At 47.4% G+C, this 14,038-nt stretch overlaps 1 protein-coding gene across 1 annotated transcript in view; it reads left to right on the top strand.

The window, feature by feature from the left end:
- The window catches only part of EFTUD2 (elongation factor Tu GTP binding domain containing 2), a 57,608-nt gene that overhangs the window by 35,365 nt on the left and 8,205 nt on the right, over positions 1-14,038 (top strand). The window contains exons 12-19 of the mRNA XM_003943581.4: positions 2,056-2,119; positions 2,504-2,594; positions 6,098-6,233; positions 7,663-7,790; positions 8,852-9,045; positions 10,946-11,057; positions 11,446-11,586; positions 12,299-12,400. Coding sequence (XP_003943630.1) covers positions 2,056-2,119; positions 2,504-2,594; positions 6,098-6,233; positions 7,663-7,790; positions 8,852-9,045; positions 10,946-11,057; positions 11,446-11,586; positions 12,299-12,400 — 968 coding nt within the window. The remainder of the gene's footprint in view (positions 1-2,055; positions 2,120-2,503; positions 2,595-6,097; positions 6,234-7,662; positions 7,791-8,851; positions 9,046-10,945; positions 11,058-11,445; positions 11,587-12,298; positions 12,401-14,038) is intronic.

Genomic DNA, 14,038 nt, shown 5'->3' with positions numbered 1-14,038 from the left:
GGCGCGGTGGCTCACACCTATAATCCCAGTACTTTGGGAGGCCGAGGCGGGTGGATCACGAGGTCAAGAGATCGAGACCATCCTGGTCAACATGGTGAAACCCCGTCTCTACTAAAAATACAAAAACTAGCTGGGCATGGTGGCGCACGCCTGTAATCCCAGCTACTCGGAAGGCTGAGGCAGGAGAATTGCCTGAACCCAGGAGGCGGAGGTTGCGGTGAGCCGAGATCGCGCCATTGCACTCCAGCCTGGGTAACAAGAGCGAAACTCCGTCTCAAAAAAAAAAAAAAAAACTGAGGGAATTTAAGGATGGGGTAAGGGTCAGCCTCAGTGGCTTAGAGTCAGGCAAAGTTGTGGGAAGGAGATGGGGCTTAGACAAATAGAGAGTAGAAAGCCAAGATTTCCAGACTTCCAGGGTTGGAAAAAGAGGCATGGAGGCTGGTGGTGTTAGTCATGGCCTTTTCAGGTAACAGTGGAATGTTTCACCAATGAGAAGACTCAAGGTCAGGTCAGGTACAGTGGCTCATGCCTCTAATCCCAGCACTTTGGGAGGCCAAGGTAGGATCACTTGAGGCCAGGTCAAAATCAGCCTAGGTAACATTGTAAGACCTTGTCTCTATAAAAAATTTTAAAAATTAGCTGGCCATGGTGGCGTACACCTGTAGTCCCAGCTCGTCGGGAGACAGAGGTGGGAGGATTGCATGAGCCAGGGAGGTCGAGGCTGCAGAGAACCAAGGTCATGCCACTGCACTCCAGCGTGGATGACAGAGTGAGACCCTGTTTCAAAAAGTTTCGTGATTATACTACATGGTAAGTGCAGTAACAGAGGGCATAAACATTCAGTGGTTCAGAGGAAGGAAAGTTTCAGTAACAATGTGGGGAAAAAAGGGGAGAATTTGGTACTTAACAGAGCAGGGAAGAAAAAGATTTTGAGTTTAGATGAAATTCTGGTGGTAACCTTACTGATGGAGACAACAGAAGTCTGAAGGGGAATGTGGCTTTAGGAAAAAGCTGATGGCATTCCCTTTGTGCCATACAAGGTGAGGGGACAGTCTGACGTCTGGGTAGAAATATCCAAGAGGTAGGTGGTGACATCAGTTATCTAATTGAATATCACCCAAGGTCTTGACTTTAAAAAGCCATAATTGTAGGCCGGGCGCGGTGGCTCAAGCCTGTAATCCCAGCACTTTGGGAGGCCGAGGCGGGTGGATCACGAGGTCGAGAGATCGAGACCATCCTGGTCAACATGGTGAAACCCCGTCTCTACTCAAAATACAAAAAATTAGCTGGGCATGGTGGCACGTGCCTGTAATCTCAGCTACTCAGGAGGCTGAGGCAGGAGAATTGCCTGAACCCAGGAGGCGGAGGTTGCGGTGAGCCGAGATCGTGCCATTGCACTCCAGCCTGGGTAACAAGAGCAAAACTCCGTCTCAAAAAAAAAAAAAAAAAAAAAAAAAGCCATAATTGTTTGGTACAGTCTGACCAGGATTAGCAGTTAAGAGTCAGACTAAAAATATTAATCAGTAAAAGATGAGGCAAAAGTTGGCTTTGGTGTTTTCTCTCGAGAGGGCTGGATTGATTGCTAACCTGAGGCCTAGGGCTAGCCAGAGCCTCGGGGTGACACTGCACTTGGAAGGTGGCCCACACTGACAGCAGAGTAGAACTTGTCTAGATTAGGAAAGAGTGAAAGAACGATTAAGTTCCACTTCTAGAAGGGACAGGGTTTAGATGCAAATAGGGGATGCCATGCAGACAGGTGACCCTGTTCTATTAAAGGAAAATGTGTAACGCCTGCTCTTGTCCATAGTTCAGTCCTAGTGCTTGGTGGAGATGGAGAGGCTTGGGTTCTCATTTTGGCTCCAGCATAGTCTCGTCAACTTTGGGCCACTCTGTCCTTTGTGCTTCAGTGTCCCTTCTTGTCTGGTTAGAAGGAAATGCCTGGACCCTGGAAAGGAAAGTGCTAGAAGTTCTCAGCTATGAACCATTCGTGGTACCTGAAACAGAATTTTGAACAACACTGCTAGGTAGATTATAATTGTGTGACTTCTCCCATAGGTGACATTAATTACCAAGAATTTGCTAAAAGGCTCTGGGGTGACATCTACTTCAACCCTAAGACGTAAGTAGAGTATGGGATGTGACTTTCCAGAGGGGTGATCCATTTTCCCAGTAAGTGAGAACAGATAGAGAAAGAGTACAAAGATTAAATGCCAACTTTTTTCTTAAACGTAAGCTGCTGTCTTTCCTCCCCTAAATGGGTTGGCTTCCTAAACTCTGATCTGGTGAGAGCCTGTTTTTCCTGAAATCTTTACAGCTCAGCTCAGGCATGCAGGAGAGTCATAACCATGTATCCTTCCAGGAATCTGTCTTTGGAAACTTTACAGTCACACACACATTCCTCCCCTGGGCTCCTGTTCAGATTCAGCACTTAGACAAGCCTCTTGGGATCAGTGATAGTGCCCTTCCTTCACTGGGTCATCAGAACTCTTATTTTTCCTTTTAGGCGAAAGTTCACCAAAAAGGCCCCAACTAGCAGCTCCCAGAGAAGTTTCGTGGAGTTTATCTTGGAGCCCCTTTATAAGATCCTCGCCCAGGTGAGTGTGTCAGGCCACACTGGGTTCACATCTGCTCTTCTAAGTGCAGTGTGGAAGAGCTGGTGAACTCACACTTCACTCTGTCCCTAAACCTGCCCAGTTTTACATTAAGTATAAATGGTGGCTACTGGTTACCAGTTGTTCAAGAAGTGATTTTCTGGATCCAGAACACTATGGTACTCCAAGGGCTATTAAAATAAAAGGAAAGGGGCTGGGCACAGTGGCTTATGCTTGTAATAACTAGCATTTTGGGAGGCCGAGGTGGGCAGATTGCCTGAGCTCAGGAGTTTGAGACCAGCCTGGGCAACATGGTGAAACCTCATCTCTGCTAAGATACAGAAAATTAGCTGGGCGTGGTGTCGGGTGCCTGTAGTCCTAGCTACTCAGGAGGCTGAGGGAAGAGAATTTCTTGAACCAGGAGGCAGAGGTTGCAGTGAGCTGAGATTGCACCACTGCATTCCAGCCTGGGCAACAGGGCAAGACCTACATCTCCAAAAAAAGGGAAAAAAAATCAAAGGGAGAAGGTATAAAAGAAAAGGCTTCTCCTAGGCCAAGCACAGTGACTCATGCCTGTAATCCCAGCACTTTGGGAGGCCAAGGCAGGCACCTGATGAGGTCAAGAGATTGAGACCATCCTGGCCAACATGGTGAAACCCCATCTCTACTAAAAATACAAAAATTAGCAGGGCATGGTTGTGTGTGCCTGTAGTCCCAGCTGTTTGGGAGGCTGAGGCAGGAGAATCTCTTGAACCAGGGAGGTGGAGGTTGCAGTGAGCCAAGATCATGCCACTGCACACCACATTCCAGCCTGGCAACAGAGTGAGACTCTGTCTCAAAAAAGAAAAGAAAAGGCTTCTCCTAGAGCAGGTTTGTGAACAGATCTTGACTGTTGAGAACAATGTGACACAGAACTAATCATTTCAGTTACTGTTTTTGTTTTGTTTTGAGACGAAGTCGAACTCTTCTCCCCCAGGCTGGAGTGCAGTGACTTGATCTCGGCCCACTACAACCTGTCTCCTGGGTTCAAGCAATTCTCCTGCCTCAGCCTCCCGAGTAGCTGGGATTACAGGCGCCTGCCACCACACCCAGCTAATTCTTGTGTTTTTAGTAGAGATGGGGTTTCACCATGTTGGCTAGGCTGGTCTTGAACTCCCGACCTCAGGTGCTCTGCCCACTTCTGCCTCCCAAAGTGCTGGGATTACAGGTGTGAGCCACCACGCCCGGTCCTCAGTTAATGGGAATTTAACTTGCAGTTATAATTGTGAAAGTCCTCATTATTTATATAAATCAAAGTGTTCTTTACAGCATTTTTGGTGGTTGGTTGTTTTTGTCTTTTAGAGATAGAGTCCTGCTCTGTCATCCAGGCTGGAGTGCAATAGCACAATCATAGCTCACTGCCACTTCAGACTCCTAGGTTTCAGCAATCCTCCCACCCCAGCCTCCTGAGAAGCCAGAACAGCAGGTGCAAGCTACCATACCTGGCTCACTTTTTAAAAATTTTTTGTAAAGATAGGTCTCACCATGATGCCCAAGCAGGTCTCAAACTTCTGGCCTCAAGTGATCCTCCTGCCTCTGCCTCCCAAAGTGCTGGGATTACAGGCAGGAGCCCACCACCCTAGTTTATAGCATTGTTTGTAAGAGCAGGAAAAGAAAAAAAACTGGAAATAAGTTAAATGTTTGTCAGTTAATTATGCTCATTAATCTGATTAAATGAATGATGGTACATCTCATAAAATGAAGTACTTTGCAGCCACTAAAAGCATGTTTGAACTGGGCACAGTGGCTCAGGCCTGTAATCCAGACACTTTGGGAAGCTGAGGCTGGAGGATCACTTGAGCCCAGGAGCTCAAGACCAGCCTAGGCAACATAGTGAGACCTTTTCTCTGCTAACAGTAAGCATCAGTCCAGGCTCGGTGGCTCATGCCTGTAGTCCCAGCACTTTGGGAGTCTGAGGCAGGTGGATCACCTGAGGTCAGGAGTTCAAGAACAATCTGGCCAATGTGGTGAGACCCCATCTCTACTGAAAATAGAAAAATTAGCCAGGCGTGGTGGCTCATGCCTGTAATCCCAGCTACTCGGGAGGCAGAGGCTACAGTGAGCCAAGATCGTGCCACTGCACTCCAGCCTGGGTGAACCAGCAAGATTCCGTCTCAACAACAACAAAAAATCATTTGGGAGTGGTGGTGTGCACCTGTGGTCCCAGCTACTCAGGAGGCTGAGGCCAGAGGATCGCTTGAACCCCTGGAGGTCAAAGCTGCCGTGATCCGTGATCACACCACTGCATTCCAGGCTGATTGACAGAGCGAGACCCTTTCTCAGAAAAAAAAAAAACAAAACTACATTCGTGTGTTTGTACAGTATGTGATGTTTGTCAGATTGAAATAATTTGTCAGGAAATGGTAAGGATTTAGTTCAGCATGTGGAATGCTGTGAAGCAGATAATATAACGTGGCCGGATGTGGTGGCTCACTCACACCTGCAATCTCAGCACTTTGGGAGATCCCGGTGGGCAGATCACTTGAGATCAGGAGTTCAAGACCAGCCTGGACAACATGGCTAAACCTTGTATCTCCACACAAAATAGAATTAGCCGGTGTGGTGGTGTGTGCCTGTAGTCCCAGCTACTTGAGTGGCTGAGGCAGGAGAATCACTTCAGCCTGGGAGGCAGAGGTTGCAGTGAGTCATGATCACACCACTGCACTCCAGCCTGGATGACAGAGACCCTGTCTCAAAAAAGAAGGACATAACATGACATGTATATGAATTTGTATTGCCTAAAAGATAGGACTAAAAGGGTAAAAATTGCAGGAATTTTCATACAGACTTTTCTCCCAAAACAGTAATAAAATATGCAGGTGTTTAATAAGCACAGTGGACACACACATACACAAAATGTGTGTGGCCATTCCAGTGGACAAAACAGCAAAACCTAGCAACAAGATAAAATGGAGATTAAAAGTTATTTGTGCTGAAAAATACTTAGTATCACATGTCAGACTGGAATGGATTAATAAAGAAAATTTATAGAGCCGGCCTCAGCAGATACCTTGAGTCTGCTGCGAATGATTTAGCTTGGTCCTGCCCTGACAGGATCCACAGCCAGAGGACCTTTTTTGGTTCCTTCCAGTGCACACTGATCCTCTAAATCTTGAGAAATCTCAGATAGACTTCTATTTAATAGGTGAGGTAATAGGTGAGGGAGTTCCTGAATGGGATGAGATGCTGCTTTTCAGACACCAGGGGGCAGCACTTGGCGTCAGTCTGAGTGCTTGGTTTATTGGCTGGGATGGGGATGTAACCAAATTGGCTTTGCCTATGGTTTCAAGGGTAGGTAGCAGAGATGCCGCTGAAACCAAACTTCTGTCCTTGCCAAGAGCTTTCTCTCCATAGAAGAGAGCCTTGTGCAGTAGTTTTTCAGATATTCCTTTGGCTTTCCTTTGTCTCCTTCTAACACCACACTCAGGCTCTCACTACAGCTGACGTGGTGTTTTGTATCCTCACAGGTTGTAGGTGATGTGGACACCAGCCTCCCGCGGACCCTGGACGAGCTTGGCATCCACCTGACGAAGGAGGAGCTGAAGCTGAACATCCGCCCTCTGCTCAGGCTGGTCTGCAAAAAGTTTTTTGGCGAGTTCACAGGTAGTCATGTGCTCATGGCCCCTTAACTCTGTCATCCTTGTGCCCTGCCACAGTTAGCAACTTTTTCTTACCCTGTAGTGGTGGTCAGAGATACGAGGATCTTTTCTTTTTCTTTTTCTTTTTTTTCCCCTTGGTTTTGTTTTGTTTTGAGACAGAGTCTTGCTCTGTCTCCCTGGCTGGAGTGCAGTGATGTGATCTCAGCTCACTACAACCTCCACCTACTGGGTTCAAGGAATTCCCTGCCTCAACCTCAGTAGCTGGGATTACAGGCAAAGGCCACCACAGCTGGCTAATTTTTGTATTTTTAGTAGAGACGGGGTTTCACCATCTTGGCCAGGCTGGTCTTGAATTCCTTACCTTGTGATCCACAATCTGAGGTTCTTTTCAGCAAACCACAGATTGGGATGCAGAACACTGTTGTTCTTTCCTAGCTGCGTTCCTTAGTGGATGGTGGTACACATTGCATCTTGGGACCTAAAAAGAATTACATTTTCCTGCCAGGATGAGTGCTCAAGGAAATGAGATGGGGAGGCAACCTCTGTGGTTCTGGTATATTTTCCAGGGCGAGGTCGGGAGGGGGACGCTTAGGTGGTATGAAATAGTGCAAAAAGCACTAGGCTAGGACTTGGGAGACTTGGGTTAGTTACAGAGAAAGGTAATACAGGAGAAAGAGCTCTGGACTGGTTGAAAAACCACCTGAGTCTGTCTCGATCCTGCCCTGGCCATTCCACAAGATGATCCTGGGCCAGCCATCTAATTCTTCATGACTCTGATTTATAATCTGTAAAATCTGGGAGTTGGAAAGGGTAATGGCTAGGGGTCTTCTCAACGGTCTCTGTCTAAGTCTGGTGGGGATTAGGTGTCTGGACCCCTAAGGTGCATAGTTTTAATAGCTTATTGATGATCTGCCCATCAATCTGACACACCAGATACCAATTGAAGGCAGACACGCCTATCCTAATGTGCTCATAGGGGTTCCCTCTTGTATGGTTTATTAATGTGTTCAGAAAACAGAGTGACTTACTGAATAGAAATGCATGCAGTGTTTCTCAATGGGAGTCAGATTGGGAATTGTTTTAAGTAGATGTTAGATGGGATGCTTATTTAGTTTCATGTAAATGCATATATCCAATAAAAGTTCATAGATTCATGTACTTTAAACTTTTTGTCAGCCGAGTTCCAAAGAACCGTGTACCACTGATGACTGCTTCTTGCTATTTTTCAGCATCAGAGTGACTCCAAATCTTTTAGCAGCACACTCCCAGGAAGCAGGCTATTACTTCACTCCTGGAATCATAGTGCCAGAGCTTTTAGAGCTAACAAATCAGTCCCCGCACTTAGCTTTCTGACCGTTGTGAATGGTTCAGTAACTCCCACTCGCTGCTCCCTGGGAGAGCTGTAGTAATGGCTTTCTCGTCTCCATCCACAGGCTTTGTGGACATGTGTGTGCAGCATATTCCTTCTCCGAAGGTGGGCGCCAAGCCCAAGATCGAGCACACCTACACGGGCGGTGTGGACTCCGACCTCGGCGAGGCCATGAGTGACTGTGACCCTGATGTAAGGCCACATGGCTTCCCGGTTCTCTGATTTGTGTTCCCTTCCTTTGTGAGGATACTGATTTCTGGTCACAGGAGTAATGCCCTCTTTCCCACCCTTGCCTCCCCATCCCCATGAGCACAGTCAGGCCTGAATACAAAGGCTGATGTTGCCGCTTATAGTACTGTGACCTTGGGAACGTTACTCACAGTTTCTGAGCCTCAAGCCCTTGGTCTATAACATGAGCGTAATAAAATGTGAGTGGTTGTTAGGAGAATTAAATAAGATGAAGGAAGAAGGCCGGGCACAGTGGCTCAAGCCTGTAATCCCAGCACTTTGGGAGGCCAAGGTGGGTGGATCACGAGGTCAAGAGATCGAGACCATCCCGGTCAACATGGTGAAACCCCGTCTCTACTAAAAATACAAAAAATTAGCTGGGCATGGTGGCGCGTGCCTGTAATCCCAGCTAGTCAGGAGGCTGAGACAGGAGAATTGCCTGAACCCAGGAGACGGAGGTTGCCGTGAGCCGAGATCGCGCCATTGCATTCCAGCCTGGGTAACAAGAGCGAAACTCCGTCTCAAAAAAAAAAAAAAAAAAAAAAAAAAGATGAAGGAAGAGTTACAGTTGTGTTCAGCATGTTGCCTGGCAGATACTAAAGATTCAACAAATGGTAGCTAATCTTGTCAGTCCTGGCTTTTAAAAACATCCTTCCCAGCCATTTCTTAGGCCGTCTAGTTTCTCATCACGAATACACAGGCAGTAGAGAATTGAGTTACATCTTAAGAGGAAATTTGGGCTAGTAAGTAGTCTCGTTCACAGCGCCGGGCTGCCATCCTAAATCTGTGTCTCTTCCTCAATGCATTTATCCTCCCCAAAAAAGGAAGAGAATATTTTTGCTCTGCCATGTGTCCCGTTCACCCTCCTTAGAGAGATGGGATAGAGCGTAGTTTGAAGATGATATTGCCTCATCTTTTTCTGTTTCCCATGGAGCTCATGTACTTGCTGTCAAGGAAAATGGTGGGGAGTGGTACTTCCCCAGAAGGTAGATGTGGCCGAAGCTGCACTCTGTTTTCTCTTCCAGGGCCCCCTGATGTGCCACACTACTAAGATGTACAGCACAGACGATGGAGTTCAGTTCCACGCCTTTGGCCGGGTGCTGAGTGGCACCATTCATGCTGGGCAGCCTGTGAAAGTACTTGGGGAGAACTACACCCTGGAGGATGAGGAGGACTCTCAGATATGCACCGTGGGCCGCCTTTGGATCTCTGTGGCCAGGTACCGCCAACCAGAGTCCCAGGGGTATGCCTTTGTGTCTGTCCAGGGATTGCCCCCAAGGAGCTGGAAGGGGTGATCCTCCTTGGAAGTAGTTGCAAGGCTCCATGCGAGAGGGAGTCAAGTGGCCCTCCCTCCGCAGGTCTGTTGACTTCTAGTTCTTCCTACCAAGATTTGCTGGGGCCAAAGACAGCTATTGTTGGAATAGTGCCAGAAGCTTTGCCTTTGCACTTTGGGGGGCTTGGGTGAACTTTTTTGGTAAGCCTTGTTTGTTTGTTTTGAGACAGGGTCGCACTCTTGTTTCCTAGGCCAAAGTGCAGTGGTATAGTGGCACAATCTCAGCTCACTGCAACTTCCGCCTCCTGGGCTTAAGTAATCCTTCCACTTCAGCCTCCCGAGTAGCTGGAACTACAAGCACACACCACCACGTCTGGCTAATTTAAAAAAAAATTTTATAGAGACAGTCTCACTATATTGTCCTGGCTGGTCTCAAACTCCTGGGCTCAAGCTATCCTCCCACCTTGGCCTCTCAACGTGTTGGGATTATAGGCATGAGCCACCACACCTGGCCTTAAAGCCCTTTTGAAAGCACGATGCTTGTGTGAACTTTTGTAACATGATTTCCATTGTTACTCATTTTAACCCTCCTCTTTTCATTTCCTCTCCTGTGTTCCTTAAGTCATAATCTTTGTGTTGCTTCCCAAAAGAAATTGTTTCCCTACCTCCACTGTCTACTCTTTGACCAAGAGAGAAGACTTCACTGGATCCCTTGTGGCATCCCAATCTGCAGAGTCAAACTCAGCTTGGGCCTCTGGGCTCCTTGTCAGTTTGTGAGTTTGGTTTCCCAGTTGACAAGTCAGGCATTCATGTTCCCTAAGGTGGCTACTCTGCCTCTATGATGGCCCCTTTTGCCAAATCCACCCTAAATGCCAAAAGGCAGCATATTTGAAGAGCTGGGAAAGTGGAATTTTTCTGTGATGCCTTTTTTTTTTTCTTTCTTTTCTTTCTTTCTTTTAAATACAGAGTCTCACTCTGTTGCCCAGGCTGGAGTGCAGTGGCATGATCTTAGGTCATTGCAACCTCTGCTTCCCGGGTTTGAGAGATTCTCCTGCCTCAGCTTCCCGGGTAGCTGGGATTATAGGCATGCGCCACCACATCCGGCTAATTTTTTATATTTTTGATAGAGATGAGGTTTTACCGTATTGGCCAGACTGGTCTTGAACTCCTGATCTCAGGTGATCTGCCCGCCTCGGCCTCCCAAAGTGCTGGGATTACAGGCGTGAGCCACCGCTCAGTCTTCTGTGATGCTTTGGTAGCCCCGTACAGTCGACACCTTGGGCAGCAACTTTTTACCATGAGCCTCCAGTTGGAGTAAGATTTTCCTGTTAGGTCCTCACATAAATACCTTGTCCTTTTTTTTCATGACACTCATCAGTTTGTAACCACATGCATGTGTGGATAATGATAGTTTATTATACCTCTCCTCTGCTAGAGTGTAACTGTTTTGCTTACCCCTGTTCTTGGCATGTAGCAGGTACTCAGTAAATTTTTGTACAATAGGTCAGGTGTGGTGGTTCACACCTGTAATCCTAGCAGTTTGGGAGGCTGAGGCAGGAGGATTACTTGAGCTCAGGAGTTCAAGACCAGCCTGGATAACATGGCAAAAGCCTGTCTTTACAATAAATACAAAAATTTATTTATTTGTATGGTAGCATATGCCTATAGTGCCAGCTACTTGGAGGACTGAGGTAGAAGGATCACTGGAACCTTGGAAGTTTGAGGGTGCAGTGAGCCAAGATTGTGCCACTGCACTCCAGCCTGGTAACAAAGTGAGATCCTGTCTCAAAAAAAAAAAAGGAATGCATGCTCCACCTAAGTGTCACTGCTGCTTATTGGACCACAGGTACCACATTGAGGTAAACCGTGTTCCTGCTGGCAACTGGGTTCTGATTGAAGGTGTTGATCAACCAATTGTGAAGACAGCAACCATAACTGAACCCCGAGGCAATGAGGAGGTAGAGTTTCTGAAGAGACCAACTGGGTTGGCTTCCGCTAGATGGTCCCATGGACGCACATGAGCAACAAACAGGGGACTGAACCAGAGTCATTGCCACGTCCTGGTTCTATGCTTAGCTTTCTTGATATGACCCTGTTGGATTCTCCCTGTACTCGGCTCAGGTGCTAGGAATTAGGACAGGTGCCTTTTATTCTTTTCCTACTCCCTTTGTTCTGCCAGAATACCTGGGAAGAAGTGGTCCTTCGGGTTACCCCCACACAGCCCCAGGCTCCTGGTTGGGGAATACATAGTCTGATCCTAAGCAAGTCCTCTGTTCCTCTCGTACCTCTGTACTTTCTGTGCCTGCTCATGCAGTTGCCCTCAATCCTTTGTGCTTTGGATCTCAGGCTCAGATTTTCCGGCCCTTGAAGTTCAATACCACATCTGTTATCAAGATTGCTGTGGAGCCAGTCAACCCCTCAGAGCTACCCAAGATGCTTGATGGCCTGCGCAAGGTCAACAAGAGCTATCCATCCCTCACCACTAAGGTATGCCCATGGTCTGCAGCAGCTGCTGAGCCCCACTATCCCCAGCTGAGTGGGCGGAGCAGCACGCCACTTCGTGTCTGTGACCTGCTGCTTCCAGCAACCTATGTCAGGAGAAATCTCAGCCTGTGGCTATTATGTGAAGGCAGGACAAGACGTGTGTGTATGTGTGTGTGTGTGTGTGTGTGTGTGTGTGTGAGAGAGAGATAATCTGTGACTTGTCATTTGAAAGCAGGACAAGTGTGTGTGTGTGTATGTGTATGTTCCCCATGTCTTTAGCTAGAAAAAAATATATATTTCTTAATGAGTGTACTTTAAATTGATTCTCTAGAGAAGAGAAGGAAAAGTGAGCTGTTAAGCTATTACTCTGATCCTTGTGCACTATGAGCCTGCCAGTGACCTTTCCAGGTAGCTGGCCAGGAGGACTAAAAAGCTAGCTCACGTCCATGGATGTAGGGTAGAGTTTGACCTAAATCATTAAAATGGGAATTAAATCATTGACTTCACACCTAGTAGCACTGTGCTGAGCGGTCTGGTGTCTTGAGGACCCGCTCATGGGCAGATGCTCCTCACTGAACCTTGAAGAGGCTGGAACAGATGCTAAGTAGTTTATGATAAGCACCTTCTTGTGGGCTCTGGCCTTGATTTTGTTTGCATGTGCTGTTGCTGGCATAAGAGAAGCCAGGCTGTGACTGCCAGGACTATTGTGTTGCAGGTGGAGGAGTCTGGCGAGCATGTGATCCTGGGCACCGGGGAGCTCTACCTAGACTGTGTGATGCATGATCTGCGGAAGATGTACTCGGAGATAGACATCAAGGTAGAGCAGTGTCTGGCCAGGAGCTGGGTTTACAATCTAGACTTTGACAAGTGACCAAATCCTTGAATTCCCAGGAAGCTCCAAGGGAAGAGAGTGTACACATGTTTGTGAAAACCATGATCTGTTACTTCTTATATGGGAAGGTTTTTGAGAACTGGTTTGCTCCTTTCTGCTGTGTCATACGTTTAAAATCAAGGCTCAGCCATGCTTGGTGGCTCACTCCCAGCACTTGGGGAGGCCAAGGTGGGAGGATTGCTTGAAGCCAGGAATTCAAGACCAACCTGAGCAACAAAGTGAGACCCTGTCTCTACAAAAATTAAAATTAAAAAATTAGCCAGGCCAGGCATGGTGGCCCATGCCTGTAATCCCAGCACTTTGGGAGGGTGAGGTGGGAGAATCACTTGAGCCTAATTTGAGACCAGTCTGGGTACCATAGTGAAACCTCGTCTCCACAAACTGGCCCAGTGCAGTGGCACATACCTGTAGTCCAGCTACTCGGGAGCTTAAGTGGTAGGATTACCTGAGCCTAGAAGGTTGAGGCTGCAATGAACTGTGATTGTGCCATTGCTCTCCAGCCTGAGCCTAGGAGATCATGGCTACAGTGTGCAATGATTGTGTCATTGCTCTCCTTTTTGAAATGGAGTCATACCCTGTCTTAAAAAACTAAAAAATAAAAATTAGGCATGGTGGCTTGCACCTGTAGTTCCAGCTACTCCAGAGGCTGAGGCAAGAGGATTGTTTGAGCCCAGCAGTTTGAGGCTGCAATGAGCTATGATCAAGCCACTGCACTGTAGCATGGGTGACAGAGCAAGACCCTGTCTCAAAAAATAAGGCCGGGCGCGGTGGCTCAAGCCTGTAATCCCAGCACTTTGGGAGGCCGAGGTGGGCAGATCACGAGGTCAAGAGATCGAGACCATCCCGACCAACAGGGTGAAACCCCGTCTCTACTAAAAATACAAAAAAAGTAGCTGGGCGTGGTGGTGCACGCCTGTAGTCCCAGCTACTCGGGAGGCTGAGGCAAGAGAATTGCTTGAACCCAGAAGGTGGAGGTTGCAGTGAGCCAAGGTTACGCCACTGCACTCCAGCCTGGCACCCAGTGATGGAGTGAGACTCTGTCTCAAAAAATAAATAAATAAATAAATTCCCATGTGTATTTTCTTTTTAGGTATTAGGAAAAAAGAGAGAAAATAAATAAATAAATACATTGAAAAGTAATAAAATAGGCCGAGCCCCGTGGCCCACGCCTGTAATCCCAGCACTTTGGGAGACCAAGGCAGTTGGATTGCTTGAGGTCAGGAGTTCAAGACCAGCCTGAACAACATGGTGAAACCCTGTATCTACTAAAAACACAAAAATTAGCCAGTCATGGTGGCAGTCACCTGTTATCCCAGCTAGTCAGGAGACTGAGACAGGAGAATTACCTGAACCTGGGAGGTGGAGGTTGCGGTGAGCTGAGATCGAACCATTGTACACCAGACACGGTGAGACTCTGTCTCAAAAAAAAAAAAATAATAATCTGGGTAGAAAAAGAAAAATAAATTAAAAAAAATAAAAGGGAGGCCGGGCACGGTGGCTCACGCCTGTAATCCCAGCACTTTGGGAGGCTGAGGCGGGTGGATCACGAGGTCAAGAGATCGA

This window comes from Saimiri boliviensis, chromosome 17, assembly GCF_048565385.1.
Source record: "Saimiri boliviensis isolate mSaiBol1 chromosome 17, mSaiBol1.pri, whole genome shotgun sequence".
NCBI classification, from domain to species: Eukaryota; Metazoa; Chordata; class Mammalia; order Primates; family Cebidae; genus Saimiri; species Saimiri boliviensis.
The sequence above is the reverse complement of the archived record's forward strand: the minus strand, read 5'-3'. Positions and strand labels throughout refer to the sequence as shown.